Here is a 15,053-nt window from a genome sequence, read left to right as displayed (position 1 = left end):
AGGGGATAATAAACTGTTATCAAAAAAACAAAATAATGACTTATTATAATGTTAGATATGCTGGTCATTGCAATCTCACCTACAATATTTAGGTACAAAATGTTTGTAAAAAAAAAGGTTCCAAAATTTTTCAAGTACCAACTGTCCTTTATTGAAGTAACATACCTACGACGAATTTTTGTTTGCAATAAAAATATGGAATAAATTATCCCTACAAACCGCCCCCTCCCCCAGCCCTACTCTTTCTATATGTTTAAATGGAATTAAATTGCTGTTGTAATATCACGAGTATGACAGAATACATGCGTTAAGTAATGTATCAAAGTGAGAGGTATTATATACATGTGATGAAGCTTCGATATGCGTTGAGATAGTTGTAAGACGTTTGAAGAGTGGGAGATTCTTAGTTGAATAGATGTACTACAACAGATAAGCCACGATACAAGTCACTTTTGCAATTTCATTTAACATCTATAATATGTCTTACTTAGATGCATTGCTTAACGCAAATACTCTGCCATACTCGTGATATTTATATGCCTAGATGTAAATTGAACATGCTGTATCTATATAAATACAAAGATAGATTTTAAAAGATGGATTTAACTAAGTGGATTAACCGGGAGCTCATTATAAAGACTTCCTCTAAATTAAATGAGATGATTTACAATTTTAATGTAAATTGAATTAATTTAGGTGTATTTTGGTAGTGTAAGAATAAGCATTTAATGAGAAAAAAGGAAATATGACCTCTATTCTGCTCAAAATTTTTGTATACCCTGTATATATGTGATTTATATCAAGGTATACTAAGTTTAGTCCCAAGTTTGTTAAGCTTAAAAAAATTGATTCACCAACAAAATTTTTTTATAGGTGTTCATAAAATCACCTAAAGAGTTCATTTCCGGTTGTCTGTCTGTCTGTCTGCCCGTCTGTGAACATGATAACTCAAAAACGAAAAGAGATATCAAAATTGAATTTTTACATCGTGCACTCAGGGCGTAAAAATTGGGGCTAAGTTCATCAATGAGCAACATAGGTCATTTGGGTCTCGGATCTGTAGGACCCATTTTGTAAACCGTTAGAGATAGAACAAAAATTTAAAAGTAAAAAATATTCCTAATAAAAAAAAATAACTTTTGCTTGAAACATTTTTTTGTAAGCGTCACTGTTTACCAGTGAGGGCACAAATTAGGACAAAATTTCGGTGTCCCTTTTCTCCAAATCTATAAAAGAATGGTAGTTGAAAATTTACAGGTACCTTCAACTAGTGGTCTTGTGAAGTATTCTCGAAAAAGGAAAAAAATATTCTATAAAATTTTTAAAGTCTTCTAATTTATAAAAAAAATAATGCAAGCACTGATATTCAACACATTCTATACAGGGTATTTCAACAGTTAACTGAGTCAATTGTTTGCTTTCACTTGTTATACCATGCATATATATAATATGCAAGGTATAAGTATATTAAGTTTAGTCCCAAGTTTGTAACACTTAAAAGTATTGATGCTAAGCAAAAAATTTTGGTATAGGTGTTCATAAAATCACCTTATTATAGTCCATTTCTGGTTGTCTGTCTGTCGTCTGTCTGTCATCACGATTACTCAAAAACGAAAAGAGATATCAAGATGAATTTTTTATAGCGTACTCAGGACATAACAAGTGAGGTCGAGTTCGTAAATGAGCAATATAGGTCAATTGGGTCTTGATGCATCTTGTAAACCGTTAGAGATAGAACAAAAGTTTAAATGTAAAAAATATTCCTTATACAAAAATAACTAACTTTTGTTTGAAACTTTTTTTCGTAAATATGACTGTTTAAATTGTATAGTATATATGCATTATGGGAACATCAGTTATGTATGTGTGACATATATGTATGTGTAATGTGACAGTGTAATCAACACTGTCTGTGCATGGTATTTCAACAATTAACGCAGTCAATTGTTTGTTTTCACTTGTTTTTATATTAATAATAATATTAACAGTAGTTAAATTATTATATAATTTTTCAAAATGTTAAATTTGAAAAAATTCCAGTATTACTATAATTAAACATTAAAAATAAACAACTTTTTATTTTGTGGCAAGGTTATGGTATTTAATAATAAAAAAAAAACTGATGACTTAAAAATTACGTGTATTAAATAACAACTTCCGAAAAAAAAAAAATCAATTTACTTTTACCCAGAAAAAGCTTCGTTATTTATATTAATTTAAACATTCAATTCGTTTAAACAAATAAGAATTTGCCACCAACAAATCTTCGAAGTGGAAGCGTTTGATTGGTTGCTTTTTTAAATTAGTTATTTGTATATTGTAGGTATATATCATAGAATTGGTATATATAAGAATGAACGCCGTTTAATGTTGATTATTCGATAACTTTTTATCAACTAGATTGGATATTTAAAGTAGTTTCAACGAAATTAGCTCGTTTAATCAACTATAATATTTTCGAAAGTTTAGCAGAAGTGTTAATTTTATTTGGTAAGATAAATTCGTATCGCACGTAAAATATATTGTTGTTACTTAGTATCGCGCACTAATGTTTATTTTACTTTTTTTTTTCTAGATCCGTATAATGGGTGATCAAGAAGTATTAAGTTCAAATGATATCGAATTTTTAAAAGCAATTTCGATAAAATTTACAAATGATATTTTATGTGATGTATTAAAAAACTATGCTGAAACCGATAATGTTCAGTTAAAAGGTATAAATTTAGGAGCGAATAATTTTAAGAAAGGCGATTCGTATTTATCAACTTTAAATCGTTTTACGGTGATTGGTACTGTTAAAGATTCTAGGTAATTTGTTTTACTTTTTACTTACCATTATGTTACGCTCTAACGAATATTTCTGAATTTTCTGTATTTTTATTGTATTTAAAGTTATTTAAACTAAATTGAAATTTGTTTTTAATTTTTTCTGTTTTCGATATAGCGTTTCAAACTTAATTAAAGCTTTGTACATTCAAAATTTATATTTTATAGTATGTAATATACAGGTTATGTTTTCGATATAGGACTGCTACGTCCAAAATTCTTCGAAACCGGAGTCTGAAATTTAAAAAAACTTTTGATTCGGAAATTTTATAATTTTTTTGTGTTTATATGTTATTTCCCTCTTCTTGAAATTAAAAATTATTAAATTTTCCGTTTTAATTCGGAGAATCTGTTGCTTTCTCGAAGACCGGAAAAGAGTAAAACAAATAACAAAGAGAAAGCTTTATAACGCTTAGGTTTTGTATAATTTTTAAGCGACTTTTATGCAAAACATTGATTTATTTCAAATACGTAATGCCTATTAACTTTGTAATTTGGAATATAATGATGGGTACTTATACCAAAAATTGATTTATTTTTTAGTGGAGATCGAGTGATTGAAGCTCCAGTTGTAGTAAAATCAATACCGAAAAATATTGCAAGGAGAAAAACATTCCGATCTAACGAATTTTTCGAAACCGAAATAAACTTCTATACAAAGGTATTTTAAAATGATTTTCCGTAAAATTAAATATTTTTATATAAAGAAACGTAAATTAACTAATAAAAGTAATTATTTTTCCATTTTTGGAAAGTGTTAGTTTGTAATTATTTCAATCACTTTAATTAATACATTTCTTGAAGGTTTGGTCGAGATTACTGCAATTCCAAAAAGAAAAAAATATTGTTGTCTGTAACAGTGTACCGAGGTAAGCTGTAAATTAGCATAACGATTATTCCAAAAAATAATTATAAAATTATTTCTTCAGATGTTTGGCAGCAGTGTGTGATGGAGAAAATGATATTCTTGTATTGCAAGACATTTCTCCAGAAAATTTCAAAGCACTTGGGCGAGAATGTCGTATTGATTTAGAACATTGCTTACTTGTGATTCGGATGTTTGCATCATTCCATGCAGTATCCTTTGCTTTTAAAGATCAACATCCTGATGAATATGAAAAGATCGCTGTTCATTTAAAAGTAAAAATCACTCGAATATTAATGACGAGCATTTCTAATTTTGGTAATTGTTTATAGGAAACCTATTACGCCGAACGTTATCGTAATTGGTATGGTACCTTTTTAAAAAATTTGCTTGTTGTATGGATTGATGCACTAGAAAAAGAAGTACCTGGTTCCATATATGAAAAGAAATTTAAAGATCTTATTGCGAATGATTTATATGGGTAAATAAAATTAACAAAAATCTAATTCAAAGTAACTTAAAACATAATTGTTGCTTCTCGGTCCGTGAGATGATTCGAAAAAACTGCACAATCGGCAGTTTATATTATTTACCAATCATTTAACGGATTTTCCTTTATATAATACTCATTTGAAAAATAACTTACTAATAGTCCAAGAGCTAATAATGAATTTGAAGAAGATATTTTATTCATTTTTAAATTATAAAAGACAGCTTATATTATCGATACTAGTGAATCGAGAGTCTGGAAAAGGTTTGCGATTATTCCGCTATTGCGCAGCTTATGATATTTGCGAATAATTTAAGGCAATTTCAAATCATTTTAATTTTTTATTTTGGTATTTATATAAACTAGAAATGAAAACTCTAGACTAATTTGACGGTTTTAACACCAGTATGTGCCAATATCCTGTCTCTTTCTTACCTATGCCTACGCAACTTTTTTGTCCTATAAATTGAAAATATTTATTCTTATCAGGTAATTAAAAGCCGCCGTATTCGTCTGGCTGTTAGTACAGATTTTATATATTTTAAAATTAATTAATAAATACACTATAAAAATTTCATAGTGCCTTAAGGTACTTTTTGCGTATATTTATGAAAAAAAAAACTTTTTGGCAATCGCGTCATACTAAAATTAAAGATAAAAATGATATCAAGTTGTCTTTAATTTTTCGCGAAAGTCGTAATTTGCGTAATATCGAACTAACTACAAACTCTCTACCAGACTCTCCATTCCAGATTCGCTAAAATAGATAATATACTATTTTATTATTTTTATTATATATATACATTCCCTGCTAACTAACTTTTAGGGAATAGAAAACACCTTTACTTCCCTGACTATTATTTTAACTTTTTAATAGAATCATTAAACAAATAGAAAGTGCGTTATTCCTACTACTTACTTGAAAACTAAGACTAGACACCAATCTTCCCAACTTCATGGTATCATGGTATTGAATTTAAATTTGGTTTTCAGGCAATTTATTAATTTGGTCGAAGATAAGGGCAAATATGCCGTTGTCAGTGAAGGTGATACTTGGTTACCAAACTTTATGTTCCAATACATAGATAATAAACCAAAAGCAGTATGCTTAGTTGATTTTCAACTTGCCAGGTATTTATTGTTCACCTAAAATAATTCAAATTTGATTTTTAATTATCTATTAACTTTTTGTCATTTAATTACAGAAACAGTTCATTTGTACTAGATTTATCATTTTATATATTTGCCTGTGTTGATCCTTCAATTAGACGCGAACATTGGGATACAATTCTTACCGAATATCATAAAACATTTACATCGGGTTTGGAAAAGTTAGGATCCAATCCTGGATTATTAACGTATAATGATTTGAAAAATGAATTCGTTAAATATGGTAAATTTGGTTTGGCCATGTGTTTAGAAGCTGCACCATTTTCAGTACTACCTGATGAGGAAACTGCGGATTTAGATGCTATGGAGGTATGTTATCAATCAATATGAGACTTAAAAACAATTTCTTGCTATTATAGTTGTAATACGATTGCAATTCTAGGGTGACGAAGTAGTCGATATTGCAAGTGTTTGGATAGTAAATAAAATTCCTCACCAAAAAGGACGAATGGTTTTAGTAGATATAGTCAAGGATCAAGTGGATCTAGGTTTTATATAAATTCGCATTATGGGAAATATAAATTAGTTTTAAACGATTTTAGTTTAAGGAGCGAAAAACATTAAACATTATATTATATTATAATTAAACAAGTATTAATCTGCTTTTGCTATTATTGTATGGATTATTTTTCTAATATTTATTTGTATACGTTTCTAAGGATGTATTTATTGTGATTTAGACATTAATAAATTTTATACCTATACCATTCAAAATTTTGTTTGGTTGTTATTAGATGAATCCCTTAAAAAACAAAACAATAATCCGAGTCCAAGGTTTTGCGCTTAGAGAAAATAATTCATTAAGATAAGATAATAGGGAATATTTTCTTCAAATCCAGTGGCAGCTCAACTTTTTTTTTTAAATCATATTCTTTTTATCAATTTTTTATTTTAAATTTGTTATCATATGTAACTCTTATTGTACTTACGAGTTGGTTTGGTTGAGTTTGTCGACTACAGAAGACTTGGACCTTGGTTGGGTTCTGAAGTTTTCAGCCCTTGCTTTTAAAAATGGTTTAAGTTTGACTTTCGCGCGTAGTATTTAGAAGATTTTGACATTTGACTTGTTGATATTTGGGGCCATTGCCAATTAATGACACTCAGTTTGCACTTTGTAGTAACAGCTGTTTTTGGTTGTTATTTTTTACAAAAAATAAAAAAGTAAATAATTTATTTTTTAGTTAAAGCTCTAATGAGAGCCCTAAAAACTTTAATACTTGTTATCCAGAGTATTCATCACCTTATGCAGATTTAATTTTGAAATCCTAAATAACATTTCTAAATTTCTTCAAATGTCATTTCTTTAAATTGTACTGTCATTTGTATTTCTTATGAAAGGAAACATCCACCAGGTTGTTTATGATTATATGTCATATTTTGTTTTGGTCCTGGTAAACACAGATAAACACAAATAAATGCATATAAACAAGTATTAAAGTGTAGTTAAGTGCTAGAATAAAACATAATTAAAACAAAAAAATTCTAAAAATTAATATCTTTCTAAAATAAAAATTTATGTTGAATAAATTACTATTTTTCTTTGAAAATGGCTAGCCAAGAAAATACTATAACGAATTTTTTAGAGAAAATTTCCAAAAAACTTACTGTTGAAGTTTTATATCATGTATTACAAAAATTATCAACTGAAGAAAATGTAACATTTGATGGAATAACTCAACATGATGAAAAAATTTATAGTGATTCGTTTTCAACATGTATTTATCATTTCAAGATAAATGGCATCGTTGTCGAGGAGACGGGGTATATATTTTAAATTCTATTTTAAAAAAATTAGAACGTAAATATTAACATATTAAATAAATTGTAGAAACAAGCGATCTATCAGTTTTCCAGTTGTTGTTAAAGGGCTCCCATCTGATCCAACCAGGCGCAAAATATTTCGATCTACTGATTTTTTCGAAAATGAAATTAATTTCTATACAAAGGTGAATAATTTAATTTAAATTTATTTAACTCTTTCAGTATGTCGACTTGTTATTTTACATATAGTTCGTGCTTATGCGAATTTATTTTTCGATCACTTTCAAGAATTTCCATTTCCACACAGGTTTGGTTTTGATAAAAAAACCAATTTCTCTGTAAAAAATTAACTATCAATAAATAGATACCCAAGTAATGCGTTAAAAATTTGATAAAATTTTTAGGTTTGGCCAAAGTTATTACATTTTCAAAAAAGTAAAGATGCGGTTGTGTTTGATAAAATTCCAAGGTACGAATTACTTGTAAGTAAAATGAGTATTGATTGTTAAAATTATAATTTTTCTTTAGATGTCTGCTGGCTTCACTATGTGATGGAAAAAATGATTTTATTATTCTAGAAGATGTTACACCATTCGATTATAAATTGTTGGAACGTAATTATTGCTTAGATATTGATCATTGTATGTTGATCATAAAACTATTTGCAGATTTTCATTCAGTCTCATTTGCATTTAAAAATCAACATCCGAAAGAATACAATGATATGGTGGCAAATTTAAAGGTTTGTCTCGTTTCCTGAAAAGTTGATAGAAGGCACTTTTTTCAAACATTCCAGCCTTATTTGAAGTGGTTCTAAAGAGGCTCAAAGTCTTTAAACATCGAAAAAATAACTTGATATTGGGAAATAAAAAACAGAGGAGAGACGCTGGAAAGTTGACATAATCAAAAGGCACTTCCTCGTCTCTAGTTTAACCTCCATACACATTTTTAACTCTAACTCAATTAGAAAGGGCTGTACAGATGCGCATAGTTATAAAAATGGTTCTTACTCTGGTAATGCCTCTAAATTAATGAAATAAACTTCCGATCTAAAACTTTTATCCGCATATTTGACAACTCTACAATAGGGAGTATTCATGTATTTTTTTTATATTTTTCATTCATAGTTTACACCGTTATAACAAAGTAAAAAATATACTGTTTAAAAATGCTGTATTTAAGTGTAAAAAAATATTTAAAATACATTATAATTTTGAGATATTTAAACGCAGTTTTTTGGTATTCTCTGTTGATGACGTATAAGTACGTGATTAGTCAATTTTTGACAGTTCAATGTATAATTTACACTTAAAAAAATGAATTTACAACACAGAATGTACACTCGTTATCATTAAGTTTTCTAATAAAAAGCCATAGAATTGTATAATTTAATGAAATACCATATAAAATGTAAGTAATTAATATCATACAGTATGTCAACAAATTTGACAAGCCCGTACGATGATGTAACGTCCGTATAAAAATTTGAATTTCCGTTTTAGAAATTTTTAAATGCCCGCACTGAATTTGTACTTTTATATTAATTAATTTTAAGTAATTAAAAAGATATTAATTACTAAAATAATGGTTTAGTTGAAATGCCCAGTCATTAAAGTTACGGAAGAAAAATATTTGAACCAAATTTAAATTTCATGAATATTCCCTATTCAAATTTCAGCTTATTTTACCTAAAGGGGACCATTGGAGATGCTCAAATGTCCACACTAACTTCCCTATAAAATTATCAGATCAAATCAGTTAGTTGTCAATCAATCACAAGATAAGAAAATTATTGAGTGGTTTCTTTTAAATGATCGGGTATATTTTTTAACATTTTTATTTTTTAGGAAAATTATTTTTCTGATCGTTTAAGGCCTTGGTATCGAAAATTTTTAAAGAAAGTATGGGCAGTTTGGACTCACGCGCTAGAAAAAGAAATGCCTAATACAATTTATGAAAGGAAATTTGAAATATTGATGAAAAATGATTTTTATGGGTAGTTATATTTTTTACTAAACGTGAACTTAGTGATTAATTTCAATTTTTTTCGTAGACAAATTATACGATTAGTGAAAATTAAGGGAAAATATTCTGTCGTGTGTCAAGGTGAAGCATTATTATCGAAATTTTTGTTTAAATATAATGAAAATATTCCTGAATCGGCGTATTTAATGGATTTTCAACATGCAAGGTAAATATTGGGTTGAAATGTTATATTGCTTGAACATTTTTTAGAGGACGCCTTTTTTTTTGTGGGACATGTAGGTGTTGTCAATACAACCTTAACCCCAAGTTTGTGGGGTTGGTGCCCTTGTCCCCCGCCCGCCATCTTGAAAAAAAGGTGGAAACATATTTTTAGCTGTATCTTGTTAACTATTGATTTCTCAAAAAATTTGTAGCAATTCATCGTGGCTGATAAGTTTTCATGATAAAATGATAAGAAAAAAAGTTATTAAGCAAAAAAGGAAATTTTTGACAAGATTTTGTCACTTTTTGCTCATAACTTTTTAAATTTTAAGTTTATCGCAAAAAGTCACATAGACAAAATTTTAGCCACGACAATTTGCTACAAATTATGTCTTTACAAATTTTTTGAGAAATCAATAGTTGACGAGATACAGCTAAAAATTTGTTTCCACCCCTTTTTTCAAGATGGCGGGCGGGGGACAAGATCGCCAACCCCAAAAACTTGGGGTTAAGGTTGTATTGACCCGCCCCCCCCCCTAGATGTCCCACATGTTCAGTTTGGCCCTAGAATTGTAACTTTTCAATGGACTATAGTAGTAATTTAAGTAAATAATTTCTTTTAGCAATTTTTTTTTATTTAATTTCAGAAATAGTTCATTAATTATTGATCTTGCTGTGTTCCTTTTTGTCTGTGTTGGATATTCAGTTCGTACTGTACACTGGGACGAATTACTTACTGAATATCATAAAACATTTACTACGAATCTACAAAAATTTGGTACAGATCCAAGTATATTTTCATATCGAGATTTTTTAAATGAATTCTTAAAATATGGTAAATTTGGTTTGGGTAAAGGTATTGAAGCAATACCATTGTCATTAATGAACGATTACACGGATGAAAATAATCCGGATGCAATAGAAGAGGTAATTACACCACTTATATGAATATTTCGCTGTCCACATTTTAGAAAATATTAAGAAAATATGATAATCCAATTTGGAACATAAGTTTTTAGAAATAATTTTCATATATGTAATCATTTTCCCACAAAACAAGTATCATTAGTTATTAATTGCACTTATTGAAATATCGCAATCTTTTTAGGGAGAACACGAAGATATTTCATCCATATGGAAAGTGAAAATTTTTGAATCACAAGCACATACATTACGATTAGCCGATACGGTTAAAGATATGGTCGATCGAGGATTTTTGGAACAACATATTTTTAGCGAATAAGATTGTTGATATTTATTACGAATAATACTTACAAGACTGATTTTCTACCTCTTTATAATATAGTTACCTGAATTAATTAAATAATGTAACAATTAACTCTCCGAGAACTCACCATTTTTTTTCGATTCAGAAGAACAGTGTGGATTCATTTAACCCTATCCAACCTCGATTGTCAACCATTTTAGATCGATTTTGTTGAATGAACTGGTGCAAATGAAAAGTGCGATTGTAATTTGTTATCTGCATAAAAAATTAAGAAATTCACATAATTGTTCTTCGGGGATTGACTACTCAGACATTCAGAAACAGTATTTATTGTACAGAAATTAATGAAAATAATCACATGTAACCTGTAAGATACTCATTCTAAATTAAAAACATAAAAAAACAAGTTTTTACTATATTCGATTTAAAAAAATTTGCAATTTGTTCAAATTAACTTAAAATGGTATTAAGTTCCTAAAGTTTATAAAAAATTTGAAAAACAAAAAGTATTATTGTTTCCTGTTTTTGTTCTTTTTTTGGAAATCGTGCTTATTTTTATATTTTTATACCGATAAATATATTTATAAACAATTTATAGTAAAACATATAATAAAGTATTTGTTTAAATATAGTTTTAGTTTAATTAATTGCAAAGTTTCTTGCGAAGCAAATTTTGAAAAATTCCATATCATATATGAAATATATCAAGGTATTTTAAGTTTAATCCCAAGTTTGTAACGCTTGAAAATATTGATGCTACGAACAAAATTTTGGTATAGATGTTCATAAAATCACCTAATTAGACCATTTCCAGTTGTCCGTCTGCCTACCCGCCCGCCTGTTAACACGATAACTCAAAAACGAAAAGAGATATCAGTAAATCAGCAACATAGGTAAATTAATCTTCGAGTCCGTAAGACCCATCTTGTAAACCGTTAAAGATAGAACAAAAGTATAGATGTAAAAAATATTCCTCATAAATTAACAACTTTTGTTTCTAAATATTCCTTATAAATTAACAACATTTTTTGGTAAACATCACTTTACCGTGAGGATGCAAATTAGATTAGACCATTATATATTATGTATACAGGTATTGTATATACTTGTAAGAGTGACTATCTTTCTTTTCTTACATAACGTAGGTTAGGTTAGGTTAGAGTGGCTGTCCTGGGACACACTTAGACCATAGGGTCCGTTGTGATACCTTAAATGGGTTAGCCCATCCCCGGCCACTACTCCATGAACCATTTGGAGCTGTTCAAGAACAGCAGGAGGGCTTTGACGTCGACTGACTTTAGGTCGGAGAGGTCGTCAAAGAGAGGCTGGCTCAAGTAAGTCCATCTCCTCATGACAAGAGCTGGGCAGTGACAGAGAAGATGAGACATTGTCTCCTCCTCGTCACCACTCTGACAGCTCCTGCAGTAGTTGTGATACACTGCCAGGCCTAAGCGTTCAGCATGCCTGCCGCCCAGCCAATGTCCTGTGATAGCCGCAACAACTTTGCGAACAGAGGCTACATAACGTAAAAAAACAAACGATTGGATAATCAACAGTGTCTATATACATGGTATTTCAACAATTAACTCAGTCAATTGTTTGTTTTCGTTTAGGGTCTGTTTTTTTGTTTAACATGCAAATGAATTTTGGGAAAATTGGAGGGAGAGTACTGATGGTGAATACTTGTTTGAAATTCCAACAAAAAGATTTGAATAATATTCTTTCTTGATGAATATTTTAGAATTTTTAATTTTTACAAATTTGCGAACCGTCTACGCTAAATAATATTTTCTGTTATTCTACTCTTGCGAATTTAAGTTTGCTATAGCTTTAACTCACTTATTATGAAAATTTCCATGAAGAATTGAATTTTAGAGGTTAAAATACAAAGTTTAGTATTAATAAAGGCATCATTACTTAAAATTTTTGAACTAAGTGTAATTACAACATCAATTATTTTACACTGTGTCTATCATTTCGCTTAATTTTTTTGATTCGCTCATTAATATAAATCTTCAACCACGGTCTAGATACGACTAAACACAGAAAGTCATGGACTTGGTTAACACAGCACCTTGCTTTCGACGTTGAAGAGTTTATTCGAAATGGCGGTTCATCGATACTGATTCGCATGCCTTTCGTATTCACTTCAAGCTCAGGCAACATTATCCGGTTTCCGTTAAAAAGACAATTGGTAAATGGTTGTCAAACTTGCAAGAAACAGGACCGGCATTAAAAAGAAAATATCCTGGTCGAACTTGGACAGCGACAGGATTATCAAATATAGTCGCTGTGGGAGCTACCTTAAGGAACGTGTACCAACAACGTCCCCAAACTCTGAAAGCTCTTAGGGGGGCTATAATCCAGGAAATTGCTGCTATTTTGATGGAAAATTATCAAGAGAAGCTCCCTCAGTGTATCAAGAATGGAGCGAACAATGGGTGATGTAATTTATAAAACCCATTGATTTAAACTAGCATTATATATGTATATTCTTACTAATGAATAAAGTGTTTTTCTTACATTTCATTAGTTTTTATTAGCTATCGGGGAACTCTTTCTGCCCCACCCTGTATATTACTCTTGTATTGTCTTTTTAAAATACACATCTTAAGTGGTTTTTTGAAAAGTTAAGAATTTTGAATAATTGTTTTATTGATTTTTCAAACTTCATTAAAAAATTTACAAATTACAAACATTTCTAAAAATTTAAACTTCTCTAATTTTTCCATATAGAGCAAACAATTGATTTTGGTATTTATTGATTTTTCATCAAATAGTTTTCAATCAATTAATACTGTAATAATCTTAATAGGTATTTTTCGTTCTTTATAGATTTTCTGTAAAGTTTGAAGAAATCGATAAAAAATTATTAAGTTATGTAAAGAAGTCAAAGATTATCAAGCACTACGTGAAATCGGGGTGGGATAGGTTTTCTAAGTAGTATAATTGTCGTTACTCGATGACCAGCCGTGTCCTCAATTTAATTTGAAGAATTGAATTCACATCTAAGCTTGGCATACTCAACAAAAATTTTAATTGGCTAGCGCGATAATAGACACGGCTATTATTTTAACTTTCACTTTTTGTGTTTTTACACCATCTAATAATAATGAATGTTTCATTCAACTGATATTGTACGCTATTAAATATTTTAATCATTAAATATAAATAAAATAAATTAATTAATGTTAAAAAATAAACAAAAATCACCTAAATGTTAAAATTTGTTATTTATTCTTCAAGTAGTTGACGGAACACCAGGACACCGCATCACAATATAATTCGATTAAAAAAAGTGTTTAATATGAAGTTTTCAATAATTGTAAGTACCTTAATACTATTTACTTATTTTAAGGCCACTAAAACCACATTACTGTGTCTCAAAATAAAATTTGAATTTTTTTAATCTAAATCAAATCAAGTAATGCATTTTATAAAACCGCATGATCAAAATAAGTTGACCCAAAATATTAAGAACAATTTTTATAATATTTTTTGAGCTAATGTCTTTACAAAAAAATATCAATATAACGATTCCGGTTTAACTCCGCGAGAAAATTACTGGGGAGCCAAATTATTTATTAAATATTGTTTATTGTTTTACATTATTTTTAAGATTTATCAAAAACTATTAAGCGTCTATAGAAAAAATCACTTTTTGCCTAAAATTTATCCAAAAAAAGAAAAACTTTTTTTATTTTGAAAAAGTTCAAAATTTTGTATATCGACGGATTAACCATTAGGCGGATTTGGCAACTGACTAGGGCCCCTGCATCTGTTAGGAGTTTCGGAGAATGATCAAAAGAGAAAAAGACACATTTTTACGAAAAGGGAGCCTCAAGGGGCGCCCAGTTAGAGGATTAGTTAGTTATTTGTCGCACGGAAAACAGTGCGGGAAAAGATTATTTAAAATAGAACAATAATTAAAACAGAACAAGAGCCTTAATGGTCATCCATAATAGCCAAAGTATATGAGAGATGATTTCAATTTGTGTTAAAATGCATTTTTTTCACAGTTATCGATTATCTGCATCGTCTGCTTAAACATTGTCAACTGTCAATTGAACATAATTAAAGATATAATCCAATATAATGTAGCAGGTATTCCATTAATTCACAAAGTAAAAAGGATCGAATTTGATCCAGACGTATCTTTACGCCGCCGAAAACAATTTGAAGAATTGCATGGTGAAAAAGCTGAAAAACTGATTGAGCGATTGGGCTTGGGTATTGATGGCTATGCGGATGAACGTTTGCAACAACAACGTGCCAGAGACGAAGGCCATTTGGGTGGATTGAATTATTTAACACCTTAATTAAAATAGTAAAAATGTAATTTTTGTATTGTTAAGTAAATAAATATTAAACAGTTTTCATTAATTTGTGTATAATTGCTTAAAAATTATTATTCATTGGAAAACGTTTCAAGGTTTCTTTTTAAGATGCTCATAAACCTTAAAATCGAAACAAATACTTATTCATGGATTTTTTAATCTTAAAGGTAATCTGAGAAGCACAAAAAT

General features: G+C 29.1%; 3 protein-coding genes across 3 annotated transcripts; all 3 read left to right on the top strand.

Moving 5' to 3' along the window:
- Window positions 1-2,393: 2,393 nt before the first annotated feature.
- LOC123292300 lies at window positions 2,394-6,007 on the top strand. Its single transcript, XM_044872895.1, has 9 exons — window positions 2,394-2,490; window positions 2,576-2,808; window positions 3,370-3,487; window positions 3,631-3,695; window positions 3,756-3,966; window positions 4,024-4,172; window positions 5,175-5,312; window positions 5,387-5,660; window positions 5,734-6,007. Exons 2-9 carry the CDS (start codon window positions 2,585-2,587, stop codon window positions 5,848-5,850), a joined length of 1,296 nt encoding a protein of 431 aa, XP_044728830.1. The 5' UTR covers window positions 2,394-2,490; window positions 2,576-2,584; the 3' UTR covers window positions 5,851-6,007.
- Window positions 6,008-6,897: 890 nt separating this feature from the next.
- LOC123292816 lies at window positions 6,898-10,877 on the top strand. Its single transcript, XM_044873530.1, has 8 exons — window positions 6,898-7,112; window positions 7,180-7,297; window positions 7,517-7,581; window positions 7,641-7,854; window positions 8,960-9,108; window positions 9,166-9,303; window positions 9,947-10,226; window positions 10,408-10,877. Exons 1-8 carry the CDS (start codon window positions 6,898-6,900, stop codon window positions 10,540-10,542), a joined length of 1,314 nt encoding a protein of 437 aa, XP_044729465.1. The 3' UTR covers window positions 10,543-10,877.
- Window positions 10,878-13,716: 2,839 nt separating this feature from the next.
- LOC123293751 lies at window positions 13,717-14,892 on the top strand. Its single transcript, XM_044874651.1, has 2 exons — window positions 13,717-13,852; window positions 14,547-14,892. Exons 1-2 carry the CDS (start codon window positions 13,835-13,837, stop codon window positions 14,844-14,846), a joined length of 318 nt encoding a protein of 105 aa, XP_044730586.1. The 5' UTR covers window positions 13,717-13,834; the 3' UTR covers window positions 14,847-14,892.
- The last annotated feature ends 161 nt before the right edge of the window (window positions 14,893-15,053 follow it).

The sequence above is a fragment of the Chrysoperla carnea genome, chromosome 2 (genome assembly GCF_905475395.1).
Source record: "Chrysoperla carnea chromosome 2, inChrCarn1.1, whole genome shotgun sequence".
Classification (NCBI taxonomy): domain Eukaryota; kingdom Metazoa; phylum Arthropoda; class Insecta; order Neuroptera; family Chrysopidae; genus Chrysoperla; species Chrysoperla carnea.
Note: the sequence above shows the minus strand (reverse complement) of the source record. Positions and strands in the feature narration are given on the sequence as shown.

Bases quoted from the DNA above. Each gene is read 5' to 3' on its own strand.
- LOC123292816 (XM_044873530.1), top strand. From the start codon at position 6,898: ATGGCTAGCCAAGAAAATACTATAACGAATTTTTTAGAGAAAATTTCC. The intron at 7,582-7,640 runs GTACGAATTACT...ATTTTTCTTTAG, and splicing joins GTGTTTGATAAAATTCCAAG to ATGTCTGCTGGCTTCACTAT. The intron at 7,855-8,959 runs GTTTGTCTCGTT...TTTATTTTTTAG, and splicing joins ATATGGTGGCAAATTTAAAG to GAAAATTATTTTTCTGATCG.
- LOC123292300 (XM_044872895.1), top strand. From the start codon at position 2,585: ATGGGTGATCAAGAAGTATTAAGTTCAAATGATATCGAATTTTTAAAA. The intron at 3,488-3,630 runs GTATTTTAAAAT...CATTTCTTGAAG, and splicing joins AAATAAACTTCTATACAAAG to GTTTGGTCGAGATTACTGCA. The intron at 5,313-5,386 runs GTATTTATTGTT...ATTTAATTACAG, and splicing joins GTTGATTTTCAACTTGCCAG to AAACAGTTCATTTGTACTAG.